The sequence below is a fragment of the Tubulanus polymorphus genome, chromosome 3 (assembly GCF_964204645.1).
Source record: "Tubulanus polymorphus chromosome 3, tnTubPoly1.2, whole genome shotgun sequence".
NCBI lineage: Eukaryota > Metazoa > Nemertea > Palaeonemertea > Tubulaniformes > Tubulanidae > Tubulanus > Tubulanus polymorphus.
In genome coordinates, this window is record NC_134027.1 from 15913635 (window position 1) to 15938043 (window position 24409).

The 24409-nt window shown below is 37.6% G+C and overlaps 1 protein-coding gene across 1 annotated transcript in view; it reads right to left on the bottom strand.

The window, feature by feature from the left end:
• LOC141901192 (SLIT-ROBO Rho GTPase-activating protein 3-like) overlaps positions 1 to 24100 on the bottom strand; it is a 122707-nt gene extending 98607 nt beyond the window's left edge. The window contains 4 exon segments of the mRNA XM_074788302.1: positions 809 to 1021; positions 6064 to 6229; positions 10282 to 10465; positions 23968 to 24100. Of these exon segments, the coding sequence (XP_074644403.1) occupies positions 809 to 1021; positions 6064 to 6229; positions 10282 to 10465; positions 23968 to 24067 (663 nt within the window). The 5' untranslated portion in view covers positions 24068 to 24100.
• Between the last annotated feature and the right edge of the window lie 309 nt (positions 24101 to 24409).

The following is a 24409-nucleotide window of genomic DNA, read 5'->3' on the forward strand; positions in this document are numbered from 1 at the left end:
GCAGCGCTGCTCTCCAGCGATGTCGAATCCCATACACCCCTGACTGTATGATTGACAGCGTTTCTGATCGTACCAGTGTGTAGTACACTGATATAGGGCGAGCTTCCTCCTGTTAGATAATTGCTCGTAGATGATACCAACAACCGACGAAGTCTGTCACTTAAGTGAGAGGGTTTCCTACACTGATTGAATAACCTTTCGGATATGTAACAGATCCCAAATATAAAGCCTACAACTCACCACAATCTTCAATGATAAAACTATTAGGAAGCTTCAAATCTGGGAATTCACGCTAAAGATGACCTTTTTTATCATAAAAAGCCACAACACATTTCATGTCTCATCAGCCAATTCAATCTTGAACTGATGGGCCTTGGTGGGAGTTTTGCAGGCCTGCAGATGTGTCTAGGGTAGATATTAAAATAACTGGATTCCATCTACAGAGGACATTCCGTTTGAAGTGCATGACTACGCGACACCTGCTGCACCAATCGAAAAATTTGAATATTCAAAGGTGTCGTGTTACTGCTTAGTTCATATAATATTCTTCTTAAGGATTAAAAAAATCCTGATTCCGTCTATGGACTAACGAGTGAGACACAAAAAGTGAAAGCAATAGCCCACTGAAACTTATGTCCCAAGTGGGCACACAATTACATCATTGAACTTTTTGCAATTGTCTTAAAGAAACTAAGTCTCTATTGCTTGTTTTTTAGGATCAAAGTAAGAAACTTCCCATATGATAACAACAATATAGGCACCACTATTGTGAAAAGCCATAAAAGGTAGGCCTATAGGAAATAATCACCTTTTCCAATGTTTTTCCGAGAGCTTGTACTTTCTTTGACGTAGCACCTTTGGCATTAATTTCAGCCCTTTTCTTTTGAGATTCTGCATACCGCAATTTATTCTCTGATTGAAGGGCTTCTGTGTGATATAAGTGATACGTTTTCAAGGAACTATGGAGTTCATTTAAGATTTTCATTAGTTCTTCATGGCTGTCAATTCCAATATCCCGGCACTAAAAAAACAAGAAACGAAATTCTTAGTATGGCCTTTCCTAAATTTATATGAATGTATGTTTAATCAGCATCAAAATTAAACATTGGTACTCTAAAGATTTAAGAACAAATGAAAAGGAGTGGTAACGACTGCATTGAATTCATATCATGGGAGAAAATTGAATTGTTACAGACAATAAGAGTGAAAATAAGGACAGAAAATATCAAGAAAAAAATGTATTTTCTCAAATTATGAATGGAAACGGTCGCATGCATATCTTCGGCATGAAGTTTTGGGCAGAATATCAGAGAATCTGTGCTCCAATTAATCAAAAAAGCCTCTAAGATGTCCCCCTTGATTGAATCGAGATGTTTTCATGAAAATCTGTCAATTGATACGATCTCGACAACTGCATGATGATTCATCATGAATATACATGGCAGTGGGTTTTCCCCACTGACTCAAATAGACACTCTCCACGTTCATGGTGTGACGATATCATTTATTTCATTTAAGCACCTGCTTTTTTAACGGAAGAAGAAAATAATCAGAAATGTTTGCCTATCGCCAATAATACTAGTAGTTATAACAGTACACCTTTGACAACATCAATAACAACAAAAACAACAACAACCTGGTAGTGTCTTTCTCGTGTTCATATTCTATCCTTGCTCCCCACTGAATTGTGATTTTCATCTGACTGAAGTTCTAATCTAGATTCTGGAGTTTATATAGCCTTTTTTCCCAAATGTACAACAGTTTAAAATCCTCGACCAGAATTACATATCATTAATGGAGAAAATCATATAAAGTTATAAAAAGTAAATGCACAGTTACTTCAATAATTACGTCAAATTTAAGAAGATTTCAAATTTATAATACAAATAATTAAATCAAAATACATGTAGAGCCATTATTTGTAAAAATGTTAAAATTGTTATTGAAATGTATTACCAAGTTTGTTCTCTGGTTTTATTATGATGTGAAATTAACTACATTACAAAGTTAGTAATGATAGACTGGGACACTTTTTCCGGGGACATTTTTTCCCTGGGAGAAAAAAGCTGAGTCAAAGAACAATTTTGGAAGTGAACTTGGAACTGGCCACATCATTGTTTGGAAAATTTGTCCATTTTTAGCAGTACTAGTAGAAACTGCTCTATTTGGGTGCTCAGAGATGTAGAGCTGGCCAATTATCTCGAGATCAGTTGCTAAATATGGACTGCAATTTATCAGAAGTTGCATGTGCAGATTTTCATATTCTAATGCAACTACTAAACCGCCACGATTAATATTTCTCCAGTTATTTTGTGTTGCAAAAATATCAGTTCAAATTAGTGGCATTAATTCATTAAGTCTTTGGTTAACATTGAACTGACTGTCCAGTGCCATTTGCTAAGGCTTTTTTAATAGCTTGGTTTATGGGAACCGCCTCCTGAAAATTTGAAAACATTTTATTTTTATTTCTGTCTGTGGAATTCAGTGAAAAAATGAGCAAAAAAAGATTTTGAACCTCTGCCGAATGAGGATCCTGCCTTGAATGATGAAAAAATTGAAAAACGCTAGGTTCTTTTTTGATCACAGCGTGCAGAATTCGAACTTCCCAAGAATAATTTGTTTGTACATGTATATTGCCCTATCGACAGTTCACTCTTCCATCAAAAAGTGATTTTATCTCACTGACGTAAATTTTTCCTTATTTTTATTTCTCCCTCCATAATGATATTTCACTGTCTACCCCATAAACCAAGCTATTAGAAAAATGGCCTAAGACCATAGTAATTATGAGCTATAAAATACATCCACTTTCTGTTAATATGCATAAATATCGTATAGGGTATTTGTATGCCGGGTAGCTATAGTAATTCGTAAGTCTAGTATATGCAATTAATTATATTTTATCCAATATGAAGTTAAAAGACTCTTTATATATTGAGGACATGAGCAAGAATTTATACCTCGCATTTCTGCTCACATGTGTTTTGACATGCATGAACAAAAACATCTGCTCATACTTCTAACCATGAGCAGAAATAATGTGTGCATGAGCAACTTGCAAAAATGTAAACGAGTGCATGCACAACTTTATGAGCAACTTACAGACTTAGGGCTATTATATACCTGGTTATTTTGAACCAAAGCAAGAAAGTTTCATATGTGATAACAAAATGGACTTCGCTAAAGCCAAAGTCCATAAAAACAGAATTCTTTTCAAAATCGAATTGTTATTAAAATGGCTGCCTAAGTATAGTATAGGTACAGAAATAACATAGAAATACTAAGTTATTGTATTGTTCAACGCCCCCTGGTGGCCATATGCAAAAACCAATGACTTTGAAACTCACCAAAATCATAGAACACTTCTACAATGCGATCGAAATCGATCTTTTCAGTTCATTGAACAAACTCTTAAAGGTTACATCATATGTTCTCCCCGTTTTGTGGATACGATCAAAAAATGTCGAAAGCACTTTGGTCCATTAAGTGTTGTGGAGATCGAACGAGTGGAGAGCTTATGGGTACCTTAGTGTCAAGGGGTTCACTTTAGTAGTATAATTGAGAAGATGTCAAAACAGGAAAGTATAGTACCAGCTATCGCTAATCAGCTAAGATTGTTTATATCTTCTGATGGGTTTTTGCGTTGCGTTGGGAGAATTCAGAATGCTAGGTTACCAGAATCAACTACATATCCATCTTCGCTGCCTAAGTACGACAAGTTCACAAGTTCATGAACTGTGTTCATTGTACAGTTATGCATCAAGGGTTAATTGACACGATATGCTTTATTCGGCTATTCGAGATATTGGATAACATGCATTAAGAGGAGAATCAAGTCAGTACTAAGACAATGCATTGTAGGCTATGCAAGTTAATCAATGGAATGCCTATTAAACTACCTGATCCTGCCCTGCTTTAAGTTGCACCCATTTGCTATATAAGGTGTAGATACTGGTGCTCTACATGTTAAAGGTTTTTCAAAGTTGAAAACTTATGTGTCTTTTCAAGTGCGCAGTTACGCTTGCGATACATCTTTAGCTGGTTTCAGATCCAAGTACGGATTCTTTTCAACAAGCATTTTGTAGGTTTCAGCACGTCGTAGTTTGTCTAGAACCCTGATTAGTGACAATGCGTCAAATTTTGTGTGCGCTTCGGACGAACTTCCATTATTCAAAGATCCTCGAATAAAGGAATCAATGGCTTTACGCCACGTAGAATGGTGTTTCATTCCTAAACGAGCCGCGTAGCACGGGGGATTTTGGGAGATTGATCGGTATGGTAAAGTCTTGTATGAAGAAAGTTCTCGGTCCCGCTCTAATTAATTTTGAAGATACGCAAACACTTGTTATCAAGTGCGAGTCAATTTTAAATGATCGTCCTTTAACACATGTATCTTCAAACATTTTAGATTGTGAACCATTGACATCCGTTACATGGAAGAAGGTTAACTACCTTACAGCATCCTATAGTAGAAGAGAATCTGTAAATGATCCAAATTACGGTCAAACCGAGTTAAACCAGTGTATCACTCATCGCGCTCAACTTATTTCTCAGTTTTGGTCAAGATGGCACCACGAGTATCTCACAGCTTTGAGAGAATGACATCTGACGTCAGGCAAGAATGACGAAATTATCGAGGTCAGTGATGTGGTTCAAGTTTATGGCGAAAAACGTAGGGTCAGCTGGAAAATAGCAGTTGTTGAACGATTGGAGTGCGGGAATGACAGCAGACTTCGTTAAGCTCATATTCGAACTGCTAGGGGGCGTATGACACGGCCAATTAACAAATTATTTCCTTTGGAAAATAAAAGTCAAGATTCGGATATAGAAAAGGTTGTCATCCCCTGTGCTACTGCTATTCGTGTTAACGCTTCTCGGCGTGCAAAAATTAATGCAAAAAATCGTTTATCTCTAATTATCACCTTCACAAAGATGATTATATAACTCTTGAATCAGTAAATAGACATACACTGTTTTATCCATATCAAAGCTATCCAACAGTATATAACATGAGAAGAATGGGTGCTTAATTTTTTATTCATTCTTAAGTCAGTCTTTTGAAAATTGCCCGGTTACTGAAGGATCCCCAAAACAGGGATTGATTTAAGCGCTGGCCCGAAACCAGTGGATTTCCTGTCGTGCAAGTACATTCTTTATTGCTAGAAGTCCATCGGACCAGTGGATATTTCAGCTACAACTGTATAAGTAATTTGATCTAGGCCTATGTGCAAACATCTGTTTTTCCATGTCTCAGTACATGTTTTACATTGTGCTTTTCTCAGTCAACTCTCAGCATAAGTCAACCCCAATATAATCGTGTTGCTTCATTTCTTGGAGCTGTGTGTAGAATAGGCTACTTGGAATCTCTACCTGATCAGAATAGAAGGCAGATTGCGTTGAGCAACCAGAAGTGTTTTTATGAGGTCGCACTGCTCGCAGACTCGGCTAGAAGTCGTCTAGTAGTGCCATAAATCATCATTTAGGCAGGCCATTAATGGACAGGAATAAAAAAAACATTCGACATATATATCAATTCAGGTTTTTAGATCCCAATTGTTTAGGGAAATGCACTATAAATATCAGAAAATCCCCTGGGACGGTGCCGGTTATCAAAACAATCTTGGCAATTATGTAGGAGCGAACTCTCTATCAATATGTAGTTTTCCTTCCATTGGCTGTCTCTATAGCCTATCTACATCAACTTGAATTTGAAAAAAAAGACAGCGGTAAAAAAACGAAGGGGCCAGTAAAATGACCAGAGGGCCAGTTACAAATCAAATCCACTGGTCCTACAGGCCAGTGGAATTTTTTTCCTTATACATAACCCTGCAAAATGTTAAGTGCATGGGACTGAAACAGTTAAGCCTATAGGCTTAGACACAATACTGACCCAGGTTCTAAAGTTCGAGAATTCCTGAAACTAATACCCAGAAGTATTACATATACGTACACTTAAAACCCATATAGGCCGATGATCAAAATCAGCAACACAGACACAGGTTGCAACTATTTTTAGACAGAGGAGTCTCACTTAATAATCATCATTTTGTACTTTTAACATACCCTCCTATATATTCTTTGTGAATCTTCCATTAGATCTGATAATCGAGGTGTAATTTTGCTGGCATACATATTACTTAGCACCATATGGTCATGACTGAGTTTTCTAGAGCAGGATAATAACGTCTGCCAACATGTATATGTAGCAAATAATGGCCACTGTTCTCTCCTGAAATTACAAAGCAACAGGTAATTACATAAACAAACTAGGGGTCAGGGACACGTATGCCTTCTTGTTTTTCCACCCATGAATGAGTACTGATGACACGAAGATGGCCGCCAATTGCGAGATAATCGGCTGATCATAAATACCCGTCTCAGGAATTGAAGATCCCTTCCCGTAGAATAGCTTACAATCTAATAATTTCAATATTCAATGCCCCCCATAGTGACCACAAAAACCAATGAATCTTGAATCATGTAAATCATAGAGCATGCCACAAGATACAATTTTGCAAATGACTGAGATAACAAAATATGCCTAGGGCCATCCCAAGTTAATTAATTGTCTGTTTGCCGTAACACCGACTCAAGTTTTCAGGATGAGTCGGTGGGTAGGTAGAAATTTTTATTTTGCAAAATTTTAGGGAAAAAAACTAGGGGTCCAGGGACACCATGCCCACTTGGGAAGTGGTTTCAAATGCTCATCAATCTAACAATTTCAATATTCAACGCCCGACTCAACACAATCATAGAACATGTTATAACCTACAAATATGCAATGGATTGTGGCAACAAAATTAGCATAGGTACCAATATAATGTGGAAATACTAAGGGGCGATTCTCCTGAAAGTAACCTTGATTTGTGAAAAATGAAATTTGCTAGACAGCCAATTAAGGTGTCAAATATTAGCAAACACCCTATATTTGAGGATTCTAAACATGTGAAGTTCTCTACGCAATCAACAATGTGAAATTTTTCCTACCAAAGTCATATCCTGAAAATACTTGTGAAATGCTCACTGGGCACCATAAGGTCAGGGGCCTTTAGGATTGAAATTGAATGAAGTTTCAATGATTTTTGTTATTTTACATAGAATCTATAGGCCTATGTGTCTAATGACTAAAAATAAAGAGAAAATGAGTTTAAAGCAATTTCATTATTCACTAGCCTCAAATAAGAATCTGTGTATTTTGCATGTCCTGTACAACACCACAACTAGGACTACCTTTTTTTAAATTTCCAGAGTTAAAAGTGACCCATTTGCTAACTGAATCCAATTTCTCCTTAGTATATGAGTATATCATGCTATTCTAATATTCAAAATCATCATGGTTAGCATGGGGTATCCACTAACTGCTAAATAATTTTGTCCTATTCAACACTTGTCCTGTACAACACATGATATAAGGCCTTAAAATCATTTTTAATGAATCATACTCTGCAATTTAATGGTGGAAGATGTTAGATAAGGTGGCTGCTTACAGACACTTAACTCCAACCATTTTTATACCTTATTCATTACTACTTTTGAGGACTAATTTATACTACCCAAAATATATTTAGTACGTGTGCCGCACAGTTTATAGATGAAAACGACCTATTTATCAGTGGTATTGATTAATTTTATAAAATACAAGTAATAATCTTGCCAATTATGATTTTTTGATTGTTCCCTGGTCACTTAGAATATTAATAACCTATGTCTTAGCACAGGTGAATCTGAAGCTGGATTTATGCTCGGTATACTAGTTGCATAACAGACAGATACCAATTTCGTAGTATCTAAGACAGTGACGTTTCCACTGCTATTTGCATTATCATATCATTTGCTATTTGCGTTACTTTATTATTTGATCAAAGTCATCAACGAACTCCATATTTTGTACTAAGCTGGATTAGTGCTGACTTTCGTTACATTGGATCTTCTGGTGACGGTGGTTACAGATCTTGGCAGAGATGCATGCAGCAGCTGTTAATTCGTCATATACGCATTGAATTAATCATCGTTAAATTGCAACTTCTTTCGTCCCGTTCAGGCTATTCATCGTGTTAAGACTGTTGGTGTTGCGTTAAACTATTTGTCGTGTTAAAACTATTTTTGTGTTGCGTTCAACTATTTTGAACTATTGGTCGCGTTGAATTATTCGTAGCGTCTTTACTAGTGGTTCCGTCCAAACTATTCGCGCAAGGAATTTCATCAACAGCAAGTCAAGCGATTGCCGGAGATTTAAGTATCTTTCTTTTTATTAATAGTAATATCTAATTGTTGAGTATTTTTTGGCCACTAGACATTTTATACTTTGGGTATTTTTGTCCATAAGACATTTTAAAGTTTGGGTATTTTTGTCCATAAGACATTTAAATCAAGGTTGAGTCAGGCATGATGTTTTAGCTAGGAGTTAGATGTTTTATCGACTCATTTCATTTCCTATTTCATAGTTTCATCGCAGTAATAAATAACCCATTATATAAAAATATTTTTGTTGTGTTGTGTCATTAGGAGAGGTGGTTGCGATGGTTTTTCGCGGTTTTTGGACCAACGGTGCACAGTGGCTGTTTAACACTCCTTGGCAAGTGCATTACAATGATGGCCGCCAATTGCGTCATAATTGGCTGATCAAAATGCCTGTCTCGGGTATAAAAGATCCCTATCCAAGGAATACCCATCACAAATTGCAATGAGAAAATTGAAAACCAGTAGGAAGCTACAGGACCCAGAATTCGACCCAACTTTTTTCATGCTGATGGGCCCTTGGGGGTTTAAAATAAATACAAAAGATCAAGGTAATTAATCAAAGCGTCTTCAAAATTCCCTATCCAAAAGTTCAAAAATGTGTAAACAGTGCTGATGTTGGCGATTAATAATGGCTGCCAGTCGGCCATTTTGATTTTGACAGGGCAAGTTTTCAGACTGAAGATGTGTCTTGGGTAGATACATGTACAAACCAAATATCAAGACATTACATTGAAGAGTCTTCAAAACTTCCCAAAATAACTGGATCAGTCTACGGAAGGACGGATGGGCGAAAAATGAACGCAATATATCGCTGGGACTAAAGTCCTGGGTGGGCTAAAAAGGCCTAACATGTGTCCCTTTGAACCCAGGAAGAAAGCCACTAAATATTTGGATGGATATATGAAAGCTGTGGATACTGGAGTGTGTAATGGGTAGTGTACTGTGATCTGTGTGCATTTGTGGCCAGCACACAGGTCACATTGTTCATTGGGGTTTGGTCCAGGACTCGCGAGATTTTCAACAACACGGAAGTAACGTGTAATAAATGATGACTTGAATTGCATGACTACCTATCACCCCTCATTATTGTTGGAAAACTAAACGTTCCGCACTGACTAAAAATTAGTAATTACATTTTAGAAATGGCCAGAATTTTAACTTAGGTTCTATCTCATTTTTATTTTACAATTGCGATTGGTATAATTTTTTTTTAAACGGCCGTTAAGGCTTCATGTTTCGTCTGCAATTCACTGCAAATAGTTACGCAACTACGCACATTTCAGTGTTTTTGGCAGCTGTACACTCAATCGGCACCGTTCGTGGCTAGCTTCACTGCGGAATTATCATTAATTAACATCGCCATATCACATCATCAACTTATATTGTGCCTTAAAACCCTAACAGCCGAAATAATTGAAATGCACACACGATTTCTATCATTGAAAATTGAGAGAGTGGCCGTGTTTGTGTACTGCTGCTTCGCGTAAATCCTGCGCGGTGGCGCAACCGCGCGGAGTGGGGCCGTTAGTCATGAAATTTTAATGAAATCTGTCAATTGTCACGATCTCAGGGAAGCGCTACACATATGATAACCATGCAGAACTGCATGATGATTCATCACACCTAATAGTGGGTTCTTTCCTCAAATAGAGCAGTAGGCTTATTGAAAATTGTAAGTTCTTTGACAAAGCTAGCAATAGTGAGTTAAGTTAACTACACAGTACAAGTCATGCGTGTGTAAAACACTGCAAGAGGCTTTACTAAGTGACATGGAACAATGAAGTCTGTGTTTATACAATTATTGATGAACCGGTAATAAAATTGAGCATGTAAACCCGATAAATAAAATCTTCGAGCATGGCAGAACTTTTTTAGCATGGCATAGGGGCCTATCTTTTATTTGCTTGGCGGTAAAGGGTCATAGCATGGCAGGCCACCGTGTAAAAATCCCTCAGCGAGAACAATGTCAATGGTCTGTAGGCTTAAATGTTTCCCCTCAGTTAATAGAATTAGCAATTGCAGTGGAAGCATATAACATACCGTTGTTTCTCAGCTTTATGTCGTTGCATAGTATCTCTGACAAGTCGGTCAAGTTTACGTGCATATTCTTGTTCTATATCAGCCCGACGACGGTAAAAATCTTGAATTTCATTAAGCATCAAGACTTGCATATCCAACTTTTGATCCAGCAGTCTGAGTTGTTCATTTAACTGTAAGCGGATATCTGAAATAAACATAGCATCATTAGTAATTAGTCATTAACATTTAAATCAAAATAGTTTCAAAGGCAAAAAAAAATAAAGGACCAATGGTCCAGTGGCTTGCCAAACTGGTGTGAAGTATAAATCTGTCACGTAGGCTACTGGTATGCAAACAATCATTTCATTGAAAATCGAACAATAAAAAAATATATAAAAAAGGACTCAATTTTGATCAGTGTGAGCTTTTAATGATAACTGACTTTTAATGAGAATGAAATGTTAGAAAAATTGATTATTTTATGGGCCTTTTGTCTGAACAAATGTTCATAATTGTAATACATCCCTTGAATGATGTAAAACAACTAAAACTATGAGTGACCCGATAAGATACGGTACAAACTTGGTGAGAGCCTGGGTTTCATCACTTTTATCATACAGACCAATAAGGACAGAAGCTCCCAAGTTCTTCAAATTTGAGGCCAGTCAGTGCCAGTTACTGACGAAACAAAGTTTATCGACTAACATGATTTTTAATAATTTCACGATAGGATTGCTTTAAGTAGCTTACATCTTCACTCAGGTTACGTGTGACCTACACCGTGGCGCACGTACACCATAACTGATACATACACAGTGAACACGAGAGTATAAGGCTATATTGCCTACGCCACTGTACACGACTGTTTTCAACGTGAACGTTCCAATGTGCCCCAGTTAACAAACTAATACAAATAATCAGGCTCCAAAACGGATCGCCGATGCGAACGTTAATGATGAGACTTAGTTAGAAAATAGGTTTATAGTGCCGGCAATGATTTTGATGAAATGATATCGTTGTCATGGCAACGGACATCAATAACAATAACGAAGAACCAGAAACTATCCATCCTCAAGGTCATGTATATCCAAATTATTTGTCTTATTTGGAAGCCCAAAGGTTATCAACACCATGGTTTACAATGTATCAGTGTCAAATACATAGGTAACAATTTTCTGGGGGCCTCAAATTATACCCAAATGAAACCCCTTGAAAAGTTGGTAAATGATTGGAAAAATTAATTCTTTTGTTGTTCTATTGCTTTGAAATTTTTTCTACATAAAGTAAGGATATATGGCATACAATTTCAATTGGAATTGAATAGATCAGTGCATTTTGCTGGGAGACAGACCAGTTTATCTGAAACTTTTTCATGAATTTTTTTCATGGCGGCCATATTGGAGTATGTGACCTTGACCTCAAGTTCACTTATATCCAAATTATTAATGTCTACTTTGTTGGCCCTAAAGTTATCAACAACATGCTATATAATTTTTCTGTGTCAGATAACCTGGTAACTATTCTATGAAGCCTCAAATATACCCCTATACCCCGAAATTCCCTCCAGTACAGCAGTGGAGACACTATGTGGTATTGAAAGGGTTCATAAAATGACTTCAATTAATGATGATAAAACAAGTATTCCAATCGTGTAAATATCAGACTCATCTCTAAAAATTCGATCCTTCAGTGAATCAGCCGTGTGGCGAACACGAAAGTAAATTTCCGCATTTTGAAACCACATTTTCGTCAGATATCTTGATGCAACGTTACCTTATGCACGGGATATCAAACTAGATGAATCATTGAACACATTGCACTCAATAAATCGTTAGGCCTATATGATACGCCTTGAATATCAGTATTCGCGCTAGAAATGATGAATATCAATCTATTCAATCTACCGCCACGTTGTTGTGAAATAACGCGCACCAGCTGATCCAGCTTGTTCAATGTTATGACGTCATGATGGAAGTCAAAACCGAGTCAACACAAATTTTATAGAACCAAGATTTTGAGGGGTTTCGTCTTTGAAAGCCCATAATTACCGAACCAAGCGTCGGATCTTGGCGATATAAAGTTCTTCCGATTCAATTTCACATGTGTTATGGAATTTCCCGGATTTTGAATTGAAATACGTAACATTTCTGGAAAATCGTAACACCGTTATTTCAATTTAATTTACGTAACCATTCCGGGAAAAACAGAATGCCGATGGTCGGCAGGTCTGCATTCCATAGGATTTTGCTAATTCTTGTCGATACCAGTGGGTATCCGAAGATGGGTCCGAGTAGCTCGAAGTTCCATACGTCGGAATATCGCATACCTCAGAATGATTTTTTTATAAATTGAGTCCTAAAATTGTGTACTTAAATTCTGAACATCGTCCAGACAATATTTTTTCAAAAACGCATCCCTAGCCTACTGTATTGCATTATTTTTCGTTAAAGGGGCTGTTGCAAGAATGCATATAATCAGCTGATGATCATAAGAATTAGAAGCGTGCCAGTCGCGCTAGTTCTCGGCTGTCTTTAATACGAATAGCCAATTGAATAGATGTAGGCGGAGCTATAGACTTGTCACTGCACATCAAACCCACGTGTTTTTAAATTCTCTCAACTGGAAAGGAGGGGCTTTACTTGGCGTACTACAGTACGATGTTTTGATTGAAAAGATGACAAGTCAAATCTCCCGGGGGGATATGAGGTTTTGATTGAAATAACAATAAAAGCCTGTCAGATATGGTACATATACAATGTTTATTCAACATAGATTAGTATAAGAAGGATAATTTGAGCCCACGTGTCAGCAACAATTTTTATTATGACAAAATTTGCGGACCTTAAGCCGGCCGTCGAATCGTCACGTCACAAGTGGCCGCGCAAGTCGGTTGCGATGCGGTAGTCTGCGACTGTGTGCGACTAGTTGCTGCCAGTCGCAACAGCACGCAGGTCGGTTGCGACGGTCGCGTCGCAGAAAGTAGAACATGTGCGACTCATTGCGACTGGCGTCGCTGGCAGTCGCAAGGTAGCGTAAATCGGTGAGTCGCTGCGACGCTGGCGGTCACAAGCCGTCGCAAGGCCGACCTACGCCCGCCATAATATACCTCGGATATCGCATACCTCAGAAAAAATTTTGCAGTCCCAAGAATTCCGAGGTAAGCGGAGTCTACTGTACTCAAATAAATTAAATAGTTACCTTGTTTACTTTGAAAACGTGTTTTATGTTAATAAGCTTATTTTTGATGATTTAAATTAGAAACCGGAGAATTTATTGAATTGATTTAAATTGAATTTTTGCCACAATCGGGATTTACAATATGGACTAAATTGATAAAATGTAAAAATTTAATATACGTCTCCCTTAAATTACCCTAAAAGTTATCTTTTGTTGATAAAACTTGAATTAATTTAGGTGAATTATACTTAAGGATTTGAAATGAGAATAATATCTGCTTTTTTGCATCAATGTCAGTCCAAGTTCAAGTCCGAATCCTTATTTACACACCCATCATGCAAATCGCAAAGCTGCCATATTTGTAACGTTGCTTCACTTTCTACTATTTTTCAACGCGACAAATCAAAAGTTTTGAGTTACTACGGTCATCAAAAGCTACTTAGGACATTTTATACCCAAACCGCAGGGGCTCTAGTAAGCTGAGATTACGTTCATTTGTTGAATAAATTCTGGTTATGAACAAAATATAAGATGCTCTTCACTTGAAGTTGAAAGGTAGAGGATTTTGACTGCCATAGCATTTGCTGAACAGGATATTTTTTGACGCCTTATAAAACGTTACCATTATGAAACCTAAACAATGTTAACCATTCAGCGTCATTTTACCAACGACAGCCGTAAATCGATGTGCAAAACGTCACAGGTCTATGTGTACACAAATAAGCTATCTGGCAAAACATTATTGACATAGATGTAGAATGGCTTCCTGTGATTATATAATGACCTATATTTGAACGTCGAAATGTTATATTGCATTGAATATCATTAGAAGACGTATTGTAATAGTAAAGGATGTATGATTATATCAGAAGCGGCAGGCATAAATAGAAATGATAAGTAAATCGGATTATTCGGTTAAATGGCGGATGTATACACGATTTGGAAATCTGATATAAAAGTCAGACCCTGACGTGGGCATGCCGGTGGAATGACGAAGCTATCTACGATGTGTGTAGGGCCGGCGTGAATTTCATCAGCGGCTACAAGCGGTCAATATGAAAATGTGTAAACATATAATTTCAATATTCAAACGTTTTAGAAAATATGTTTGATATTAGGAGTATGCAGGTTTCGTGAGATTAGCAATTTATAATAGCATAGCTATCATATACGGCTCCGCGTCCTCTGATGGCATGTGTATTAGGTGACAATTCAATTCAATTCTTTATTGATCCTTATTACATTGAAATTTCGGGATAAAATTCCCAAATTCAATAAATACAAATTTTAAAATAAATTAATACAACATACATGACACACGGGTAATTCATACAGAACAACATAAGCATGTTATTTTAAATGACAATGTCTACTTCAACCCACCCAGACTCAAGACTCTAGGATATCGAGTGACAGCCAAACCCGTGGCCCGGGCCGGCTGGCTAGGCCACACGATATGCTCGAAGTCATGATGAAGCAGACATCAGAAGAGCTCGTTCTTCAACCATGGAGGCAATGAAGTTGCAGACCAGCTTAGAGGCATAAGTAAATGAAGTCGGTCGCAAGTTCGCGATCAATTATTGAGAATTTTCAATAAAAAAAATTTAAACCACTACTAGAGTCGAAGACCCGCTGTATCATCTACCCAATCGCTAAATCTCATCATTCCCCAAATTTCTTAAAACTTCGATTTCAAATTTCCAATTTCACATTAGCTTAGCCCAGAAATTATACATTTTTTTCGCAGGCGTCAAATAATTTTCTAAAATTAATTTTCTTGTTGGAGTCTTTGACTCGTTTAATCGCGATTTCGAGTGTTGAAATATCATCAAATGGCCTTCTAGTAGACACATTTAGAAAATATAGGATGTCTTGAACAATTCAAAATGGATTTCACGGAAATCCTTTGGATATTTTAGGAGAATAGCAAATTCAAATCGAAGTGTCTGTATACGAGTTTCCACCATTTTCTTTTTATATATGTAGTACCTTTGATAGGCCTATTGGATGATCTAAGCTACAGTTCACCCCCAAACTTCAAATACGAGCCCCTGTGGCCAAATTAATAGTTAGGCTAACTACCATTGGATTAGGCCTACAGAACACTCAGTTTGCGATAAGTTGATGATGTTTTAACCCATTCAGTGCATCTACACTGCAGTACGGTGTATGAATCGGTGATGGATTTTGTGAGTACACAGCAGTGCGGTGTATTGATTTAATTAGTAATTAGTAATTATCTCTCTTGAAAAATGGCAGCACCTGTCAAACATAGTGAAATACTAATAACTAACGATACACCGCGCCATGATGTAGACGCACTATAGTGGAATTCATGTTATTCAACACACTAGGGTGGAATTTCTTAAAACTTTCAAATTATCTCCAGCACTATAGGGTATTGATTAGTCAGCACTGAAAGGGTTAAGGGGTGAAATAGATGCTCAAAGCTTCGTCCCTAAAAATGAGGGACGAATTAACCCTATGAGCACTTTCGCCTTAGACGTTGTTTGGGGAACGACGGCTAGGTACTAGACTAAGATTTCACCTATTACATTTTGGCAGGTGATATTTTGCCAATGCGGCATTATTCCTGTTAACGCTATTTTGCCAAGGGCACATTCTGATTGTTGTTCACTCAACACCACCCGTAAGTTTTCACTACATAGCCTCACCTTACCCTAACCCTAACCCTATCCCAAGGGGTAAAACGGACCATCGCGTTCACTCAACACCACCCGTAAGTTTTCACTACATAGCCTCACCTTACCCTAACCCTATCCCAAGGGGTAAAACGGACCATCGCGTTGGAGCCGGGCACCCTTCGTACATGACCCTAACCCTCACCCTCTGGACCCTGATCCTATCGAAACCCTAACCCTAAACAATGATTTTATTGTCATATCTTATTACTATATCTTATTATATATAGGCCTAGCCATATTGGCGAAAAAGCGTTTACTCTACTGTCTAAAATAATGCTGCACTGCCAATTTTCACATTTCTATGGTAAAATGGGTGTCACCATAGCAATGTGGAAATTATCTAGGGTGTTTTGTCGTTACTCATTCCAATATATGTATAACTTGTATAAGTAATGGCAGTATGTTTAACTTATTAGGCCTAGGTTTTAAAGAGTTTGCATTGCTATCAGTCTGTTACCCCTATTGAAAAACACTTTGCTCTACTGAAAATAAGAAGCGAAATATCGCAGATTTTGGAACCTTCTAAATGAAAATGCTCGATAACTGTTGGGCAGATTTTCAAAAGTAAGGGCGTTTTAGAATCATCTTCAAGCCAGCTTTCCATTTAAATCTATTTTTTTATGAATTACAGACTTTGAAATTTCTGTGAACCTGCCTAGCATTGGCATAATATCCACTTCCTAATTCCTTACATATTACCATCTCTGACGATTTTTACACTAAAATTTATTGGAAAAATTATCTGAGACGTTGGCCTAGTATAAACTCAGGGAGTCAATCGTCTATAACCCCTCAGTCTGACTAGGAGTGCCGAGGCTAGGGTTTTAAGATCAAGTGATCAAACCCGGCCATAGTGCCGTTTTTTCCCACTTCAAAAGTTATGAACTTGATAAATTTAATAATTGTCATCCGATTTACTTGAACTAAATTTTCGAGGAAAGATAATAAGCATCTTGTACTGTGTTGAAAATTCCATGTTGATGCATGGCGTAGTCGGCGAGTTACAAGCTGTTGGACTCCAGCCAACTTTAGATTGTTGATTGACAGGTGGGCGTGTACTCTTCACCGCGGATTTCAAAAAATGCAGTTTTGAGCTTCTAGGCGATCTCACAGAAAAGGGGCGGGACTGGGGATCACGAAAAATTCACAGGTGTTTTCAGAAGTTCTTGATTGACATCCAGGTATGCCGTACTTATTTGTACCAGCAATTTGACCGATTTGGCGACACTTAAAAGATTTTAACGCAATATATTTCATCAAATTGTGAAATTTAGAAATTAGTTCTCCCCCAAGTGGGAAAACAGAGTAGTTTTAGTGTATCTTGCAAAAGGTTTTAGTTTGATTCGTTAAGCCATTGCTCTCAACATTTGGGGTAAAGTTGGGAAGTATCGAAAAATTGCTACATTCGGGTATTTTCATTCACTTCCGGGTTCGCGTAAGCGTTTGTATACATGTGTAAATCAGCCGTTAACACTAGTTTTAAGTTGTTTCAAGTCATTTTCTTTCACGAACAATGAAATGTATTATAATTATTTTATTTTGAGCAACTTGGGAGATGATGTCGGCGATAAAGCTCAAGAAATCCTGAGTATCATTCTGAAGACCTTAGGCCGACCTCATCAATCACACTGCTGAACTAGGGGTCCAGAGACACCATGCCCACTTGGGAAGTGGTTTCCAATGCTCAACAATCTAACAATTTCAATATTCAACGCCCCTGGTGACCATATACAAAAACCAACTCACCACAATCATAGAACCTGTCAGCAGCTACGATTTTGTAGGCCTAATTGAATGTGATAACAAAATATGCCTTGTTACCAATTTAATATGGAAATACTAAGTAATTCTACTATTCAAAGCCCCCTAGTGATCATATGCAAAACCCAATGACCTTGAAACTCACCACAATCATAGAACATGTCATAAACTACAACTTTGCAATTGATCATGGTAATAAAATATGCCTAGGTATCAATCTAATAAGGAATACTAAGTTAATCTACTATTCAACGCCCCCTGGTGTCCATAAAGAATTACTAATGTCCTTAAAACTCACCACAATCATAGACGATGTCATGAGCTACAACTTTGCAACTAATTGTGGTAACAAAATATGCTTAGGTATCAATATAATGTGGAAAAACTTTTTCCCACCTATGAATGAGTACTGATGATACCAAGATGGCCGCCAATTGCGTCACAATTGGCCAATCAAAAATACTTGGCTCAGGTATAAAATATCCCTTTCCAAAGAATACCCATCACAAATTGCAATGAGAAATGGCAAACCAGTAGAAAGCTACAGGACTCAAAATTTGGGCCAAAATTGACATTTCTGGGCACTAAAAAGGTCATAGGACGGCCATCTTGAGTCCGATTGACCCAATTTTTCTTACGGTGATGGGCCCTTGGGCGGTTCAAATATATACAAAAGATCAAGGTAATTGATATAAGCGTCTTCAAAATTTCCCTCAAAAAGTGTAATCAGTGCTGATTTTGACGAACAACAATGGCTGACAGTCGGCCATCTTGATTCTGACAGGGCCAGTTTTTGGGCTGAAGATGTATCTAGGGTAGATACACGTATAAACCAAATATCAAGACATTACCTTGAAGCGTCTTCAAAACTTCCCAAAATAACTGGATTCCGTCTACGGACGGACAGACGGACGAACAACAAGTGAATGCAATAGCCCGCTGGGACTACAGTCCCAAGTGGGCTAAAAATCATCAGTAGATGGACTCTGTCCCTCCCAAATAAAAATGTCCCTATAAAAACCAAACCGAAATTAAAATACAATATTTATTCATCAAAAAATCATTTATTTGTTTTTCAAATTAATGATAAGCTACAATTGAAATGGCCTAAGCTGACTCTTAGTTTATTATCATGGACTTGGGCCACTGCAAAATTTAAAATTGCTGTATTTTATTGCTCATATTAAATTCTCAATCCACAATTCCATTTGAAATACTTCCTGAGCTCCAGCAACCATTTTGATACCAAGGAGCAATTGTTGCTATAGTGGTTACCATGGCAACCAATTTTTATGTGTTGCGATGTCTGCAATTAATTATGGTCGGATATATTTATGCCTGTAAAGTTGTAACACAAATTAGTAAACATTTATCCTCTGTTTTTAGCTGATAAATGCCTGGATCTGCCAATGAGCCAATTAATTAAGCTAATTACCCTTAATTGGCTTAATGAATAATTAGTTTAAGTTTAATAATCAATAGGGTAAGTATTATTCTGAATTTTCCCTAAGTTTGATTGAAATCGGATGACAATTCTCAAAGATATACAAGTTTCTTTTCTACTTTCAATTGTTTTTTAACTAAGAAATTGATCATTTGGTCACCACTTAGGCCTACATGCCTGTAGCGTGAGTTTTGGGTGGGGGGTACTTTTCCCATAATTTTGGACCATATCCCCAGAAAAATGAAGGTGAAGCTGACAGCACGAGCGCCGCAGGCGCGACCACCAAATGTGGGGGGTCTGGGGGCCCTCCGCCAGAAACATTTTTCAAAAAGATGTGTTAAAACGTATTCTGAGCGAGTCTGTAGAACATATAAATGTAACAGTAAGGTGGCTTTCAGTTTGATTTAGGCCTATGAACTATAATTGCTGCTTTTTATAACATTTTACAATTAATTTTTCAATTCCATTCTTCGTTGCAAATGTGTCTACTTACACGAGTTACATCAATTTTACTGTCATACTGGGTGTGAATTAGAGCCAGCGAACTGAGGCGTTCCTGTCCCATTTATTTTGTCCACGGCGCCCCATTTTGATTTTGCCGCTTATGGATTGATGTGAACTCAGTGTGCTTGTGCCGCAGTGGGTGGATTATCTAGTTTATGACTATACTGAAGCAGATTGAGTGCGGCACGTTAAACAGTTTCGTATCAGTTTGATCATATCAGGTTCTACACCATAGTAAAAATAGTATTTCAGTGCAAGACACAGGTGCGGACAGCTGGCCAGACAACATCAAACTAGGATACTGAATGCCGTACTGTGTATTTATGTACGAACAAGAGGCCCATGGGCCTTGAAGCATAGGTAGATTATACTGTGGTATTAAGTGGTTATAATTTTTTACATCTGCCGGCAAATCTTCTATGACGATGTTGATTGGGACTGACCACAGACTTAAAGGTCTATTTGTCTAGTACGATTTTATTCCTGAAAATGAATTTATTTTCTGCCGAACGATTTAGCCTAGGCTATTTGTACTGTTAAACCTCATTAATGCGATTCTGTTAAAAAGATGAAACTAGTTTATTCTGATGTTTTCCATCATGTCCCAGCCAAGATATTTATATCAATCAAGATTTGGATACAAAAACCCATTTTTACGCATGAACTGTTAGGCCCCACTGAATAATGAAAACAAAAACAGAACGATTTTTCTGAATGCAATTGCAAGACCCTCTGATCTTTGAGCTCCAAGCTCTGATGCATGTACGCATGCAAAACGTCGCAGAGAGCGATGCCGGCATTGGTGTCACTGAGGCCGGCTGATGATTGTTTGTTTGTCTTTTTGTTTGTTTGGCTTTACCTACGTCGTTTGGATCTTGGTTTCCCAAGACTATTCCTATTGGATTGTTCATTTCTCACAACGGTACGGCCTTTGAAGTGTTGCCTGCACACTGTTCGCAGCCAGCAGGACTCGAACCCACTTGTAACTCAGCATTGATAGTGGATTCAACAGCATCACGCCTTATCTCACTGAGCTACCGAGGCCGGTCGATTCAATTCCAAAAAACTACAGCAACGGCAAATAACCATCGCAATATTGCAATTTACGACACACAACGCGTAAATTCAATCACTGTTGTGCAACGCATGGAAAAGATAATAAAAGGTATTTTTTCCCGGCGCGCAATGCAAAGCGAATCTCTGCCGAGTGCGTAAGAGGGTGCTACCGCCTTATGAGTGCGCAGCAGGTGGGTAGGGCGTCCTAAAAAGAAAACTTATATTAGAATATAGCCGAATCGAATTTTACAATGTCAGTCAACTGATTGATAATACAACTCGGTGTACTTAACAATGATATTTTCCTCCAATAAACAACTCTGGTAAAATTGAATAAAATGATCTATCTTTATTGGTGATATCCTATCATGGTGGTAGCCTACCGTTTACCGTTTGATGTTTCGTGTCATCATGAAATGGTTTTAACTTTAGTAAAGGCGTTCCCGCACGATTACACACGGGTTTCAGTCAAGAGTAGGCTGCCGTTCCACTGCTCTAGAAATACGTATTCTGACGCTGAGAATTAATCCCAAATAATCCCATGGATACTGATAGTTGGAATAACAGTGATATCCAAACACTGTGATATTTATAAACCGGAGGTACATAATTTTATGTTTTTCTATTCAGAAGAGGCTGTTCCCATTCTTTACTGCCAATGTCAATGCGGACATATCGCTACGCGATTGTTTAACCCGCTCTCATCTACCAGATAATGAACGAGAAAAATGCGATCGAATGACTTTTTGGACCATTAAATCAGAAATCTGGCAACGCTATGTTGTGGGGAATAATTGAAACATTTTTTTTAGTCATTTTCAGCTGTTTCTAATGTTTGACGTGAACGGAGTGACAATTTGAAGTTACTATGAAAATGAGAAGACTCGGCGCTATTTTTTCGTGCTACTATTTTCGATCCATTTTACTAGCATTGGCATGACGTCATAGACGTCAACCAATGCTAAAAATCAAAACAATGATATTTTTACGGACCAAATTGACAAACCCCCCACGCTACGGGCCTGATTTAACCTTATGACCTTTAGTTCATTTCCTAATGAAGACTCTATGGCTGAGAATACCAGTCGTCGTTACGGTTCCCTACAACGTCTGACGCTTAAGTATCATATAGAGGTTAACTCCTGTTAATTGCAATGCAACAACTGATTTTAGTGTCAAATCAAACCTTTGTACTAAAATAAATTAATAAGTTACCTTGTTGACTTTGAAAACGTGTTTTATAATAAAATTTTTGATGATTTAAAATCGCGAACAGGAGAATTTATTGATTTGATTTGATTGCCACTATCGGATTTCCAATACGGACTAAATTAATAAAATGTGAAAATTCAATATGTCTCTCTACAATTACTCTAAATGTTATTTTTTGTTGATAAAACACATAAATTTTGGTCAATTTTAACCTTAAGGATTTGAAACAAGAATAAGCATAATATCTGCATTGGCATCAATGTCAGTCCAAGTCTAAGTTCGAATCCGTAATTTACACTCCCATCATGCACCACCAAAAGCCGCCATATTTGTCATGTTGCTTCACTTCAACTGTTTTTTGAGGCGACTAGTCAAAAGTTTTGAGCTAGTACGATCATCAAAAGCTACTTAGGATTACAAATTTATGCACAAACAATAGTTTACTTCCATCTGATTACAATACAGTCAGTTTGAGGTAAGTTGATGGTGTTTTAAGGGGTGAAATAGACGCTCAAAGCATCGTCCCTCAAAATGAGGGACGAAAATTAACCTTATATGAGCACTTTCGCCCTAGACGTTGTTTGAGGAACAACGGCTACTGTCTGTCACACCTGCTCTCCCTGCAACGTTTTGGCCCGTAATTTCGTTAATAATCGGTTTATCTACCTTTATTAGGCCTACCCATCAATTTGTTAAGTGAGGAATTTGCATTCAGAAATAAACAACAATTTTTACTAAAGTTGTTTTTGTTTTCATTTATGAGCGATAGTTTACTCAGCATACGCTCGCGTAATGCTGAAAAATCCGCTCCGCGGACGCTCGGAAACGTTACAGTGACGTCATCACCTGCGCATTAGCATATCAAAATACAGTGATATGACAGTTATATATCCTATTATTCCATCCAATTGTGAGACACTATCAATTTGTGAAACGTCTTTACTAATATAAAAGAAAAGGTACTTGACGAAGCGTGGGCGTATAGGAAAAACTTTACAGGCGTTGAGACGGCAACACTAGGTCACACGGGCACCTGCTACAAGTATTCCCCTTCTATATTCAAATAAAGCGGGATTTCGTTATGACGTCACTCAACGGTTGAACGACGTTCGGTGACCTAGTGTTGCCGTCTCAACGCCTGTAAAGTTTTTCCTATACGCTCACGCTTCGTCAACTACCTTTTCTTTTATATTACTAAAGACGTTTCACAAATTGATAGTGTCTCACAGTCGGATGGAATAATAGGATATATAACTGTCATATCACTAGTAAGTGTCATATAGGCCTAAAATAAAAGTTTTGATTTTAGATTGAAAAACGAAGTTTGTTCAGTATTTTGTGAGGTCGCCGTGTGTGGAGCCAGCGGCCATCCAAGACGTTTTTTCTCGCATTTATTGCAGAATAACCACTCAAAACACAGATACACTATCAAAAACCCCAGGAACTGTATCCCAAGCCCATCGGCGAGTGCCTGTGGTCAGACGTTGTACGGAACCGTAACAACAACTGGTATTCAGACTAGGGATTGACTACAATTAATTTTCTATGTGTTCCTAGTCACTGACAATATTTTGTGTGTATTTCATTATACACTCATAATACACAATACATACACAACACAAATTACAATATCAAAATACACGAGGACGAGGTTGTTTTCGAATCGAAATTTGTTAGTATAAAAAATTAAATCAAGCTGTGACGAAGCGTCCGTCACTTAGATTTCATCTATTACATATTAAACCCTTCTTTCATTTAGGCCTTTTAAATTGTTTCTATCGTGTTTGGAAAATTTTCACTTGAAAACCCTACTGAGGTGCAATGTCAATAAGTCTGGGCCTGACCAACCTTTTATTTGACTTTCTAGGTCTAACACTATGTCTTTGTCCTTCCGCATTATTGCAACGTTAACACTATCGCAATCACTACTTGATGAAAAAGAACTCATTTTTAAGTAGAACAAAAACACCAAACTTATGGACATAGGCCTAGGCTATAGGCCTACAGTGCACTGTGGAGTGTGAGGTGCTGAGGCGCGGCCATTGAACACAAATATACCATGTTGCCTGAACCGTGTTGTCTTCACATTCGATATTCAATTCAATTTAATGTAGTTTTTTCAATTCAATTTAAATCAGGCAAAAGTTCATGTCTTGAGGCCGAAGTTGGCACTAGCTTTATAGACATAGATATAACTATAATACGTACTGCCCACATATAAGAAAAGGGAGTACCGGTACCGGGTACCGGTACCGTAAGTTCGATGTCGTAAATTTTGAGAATTCCTTGA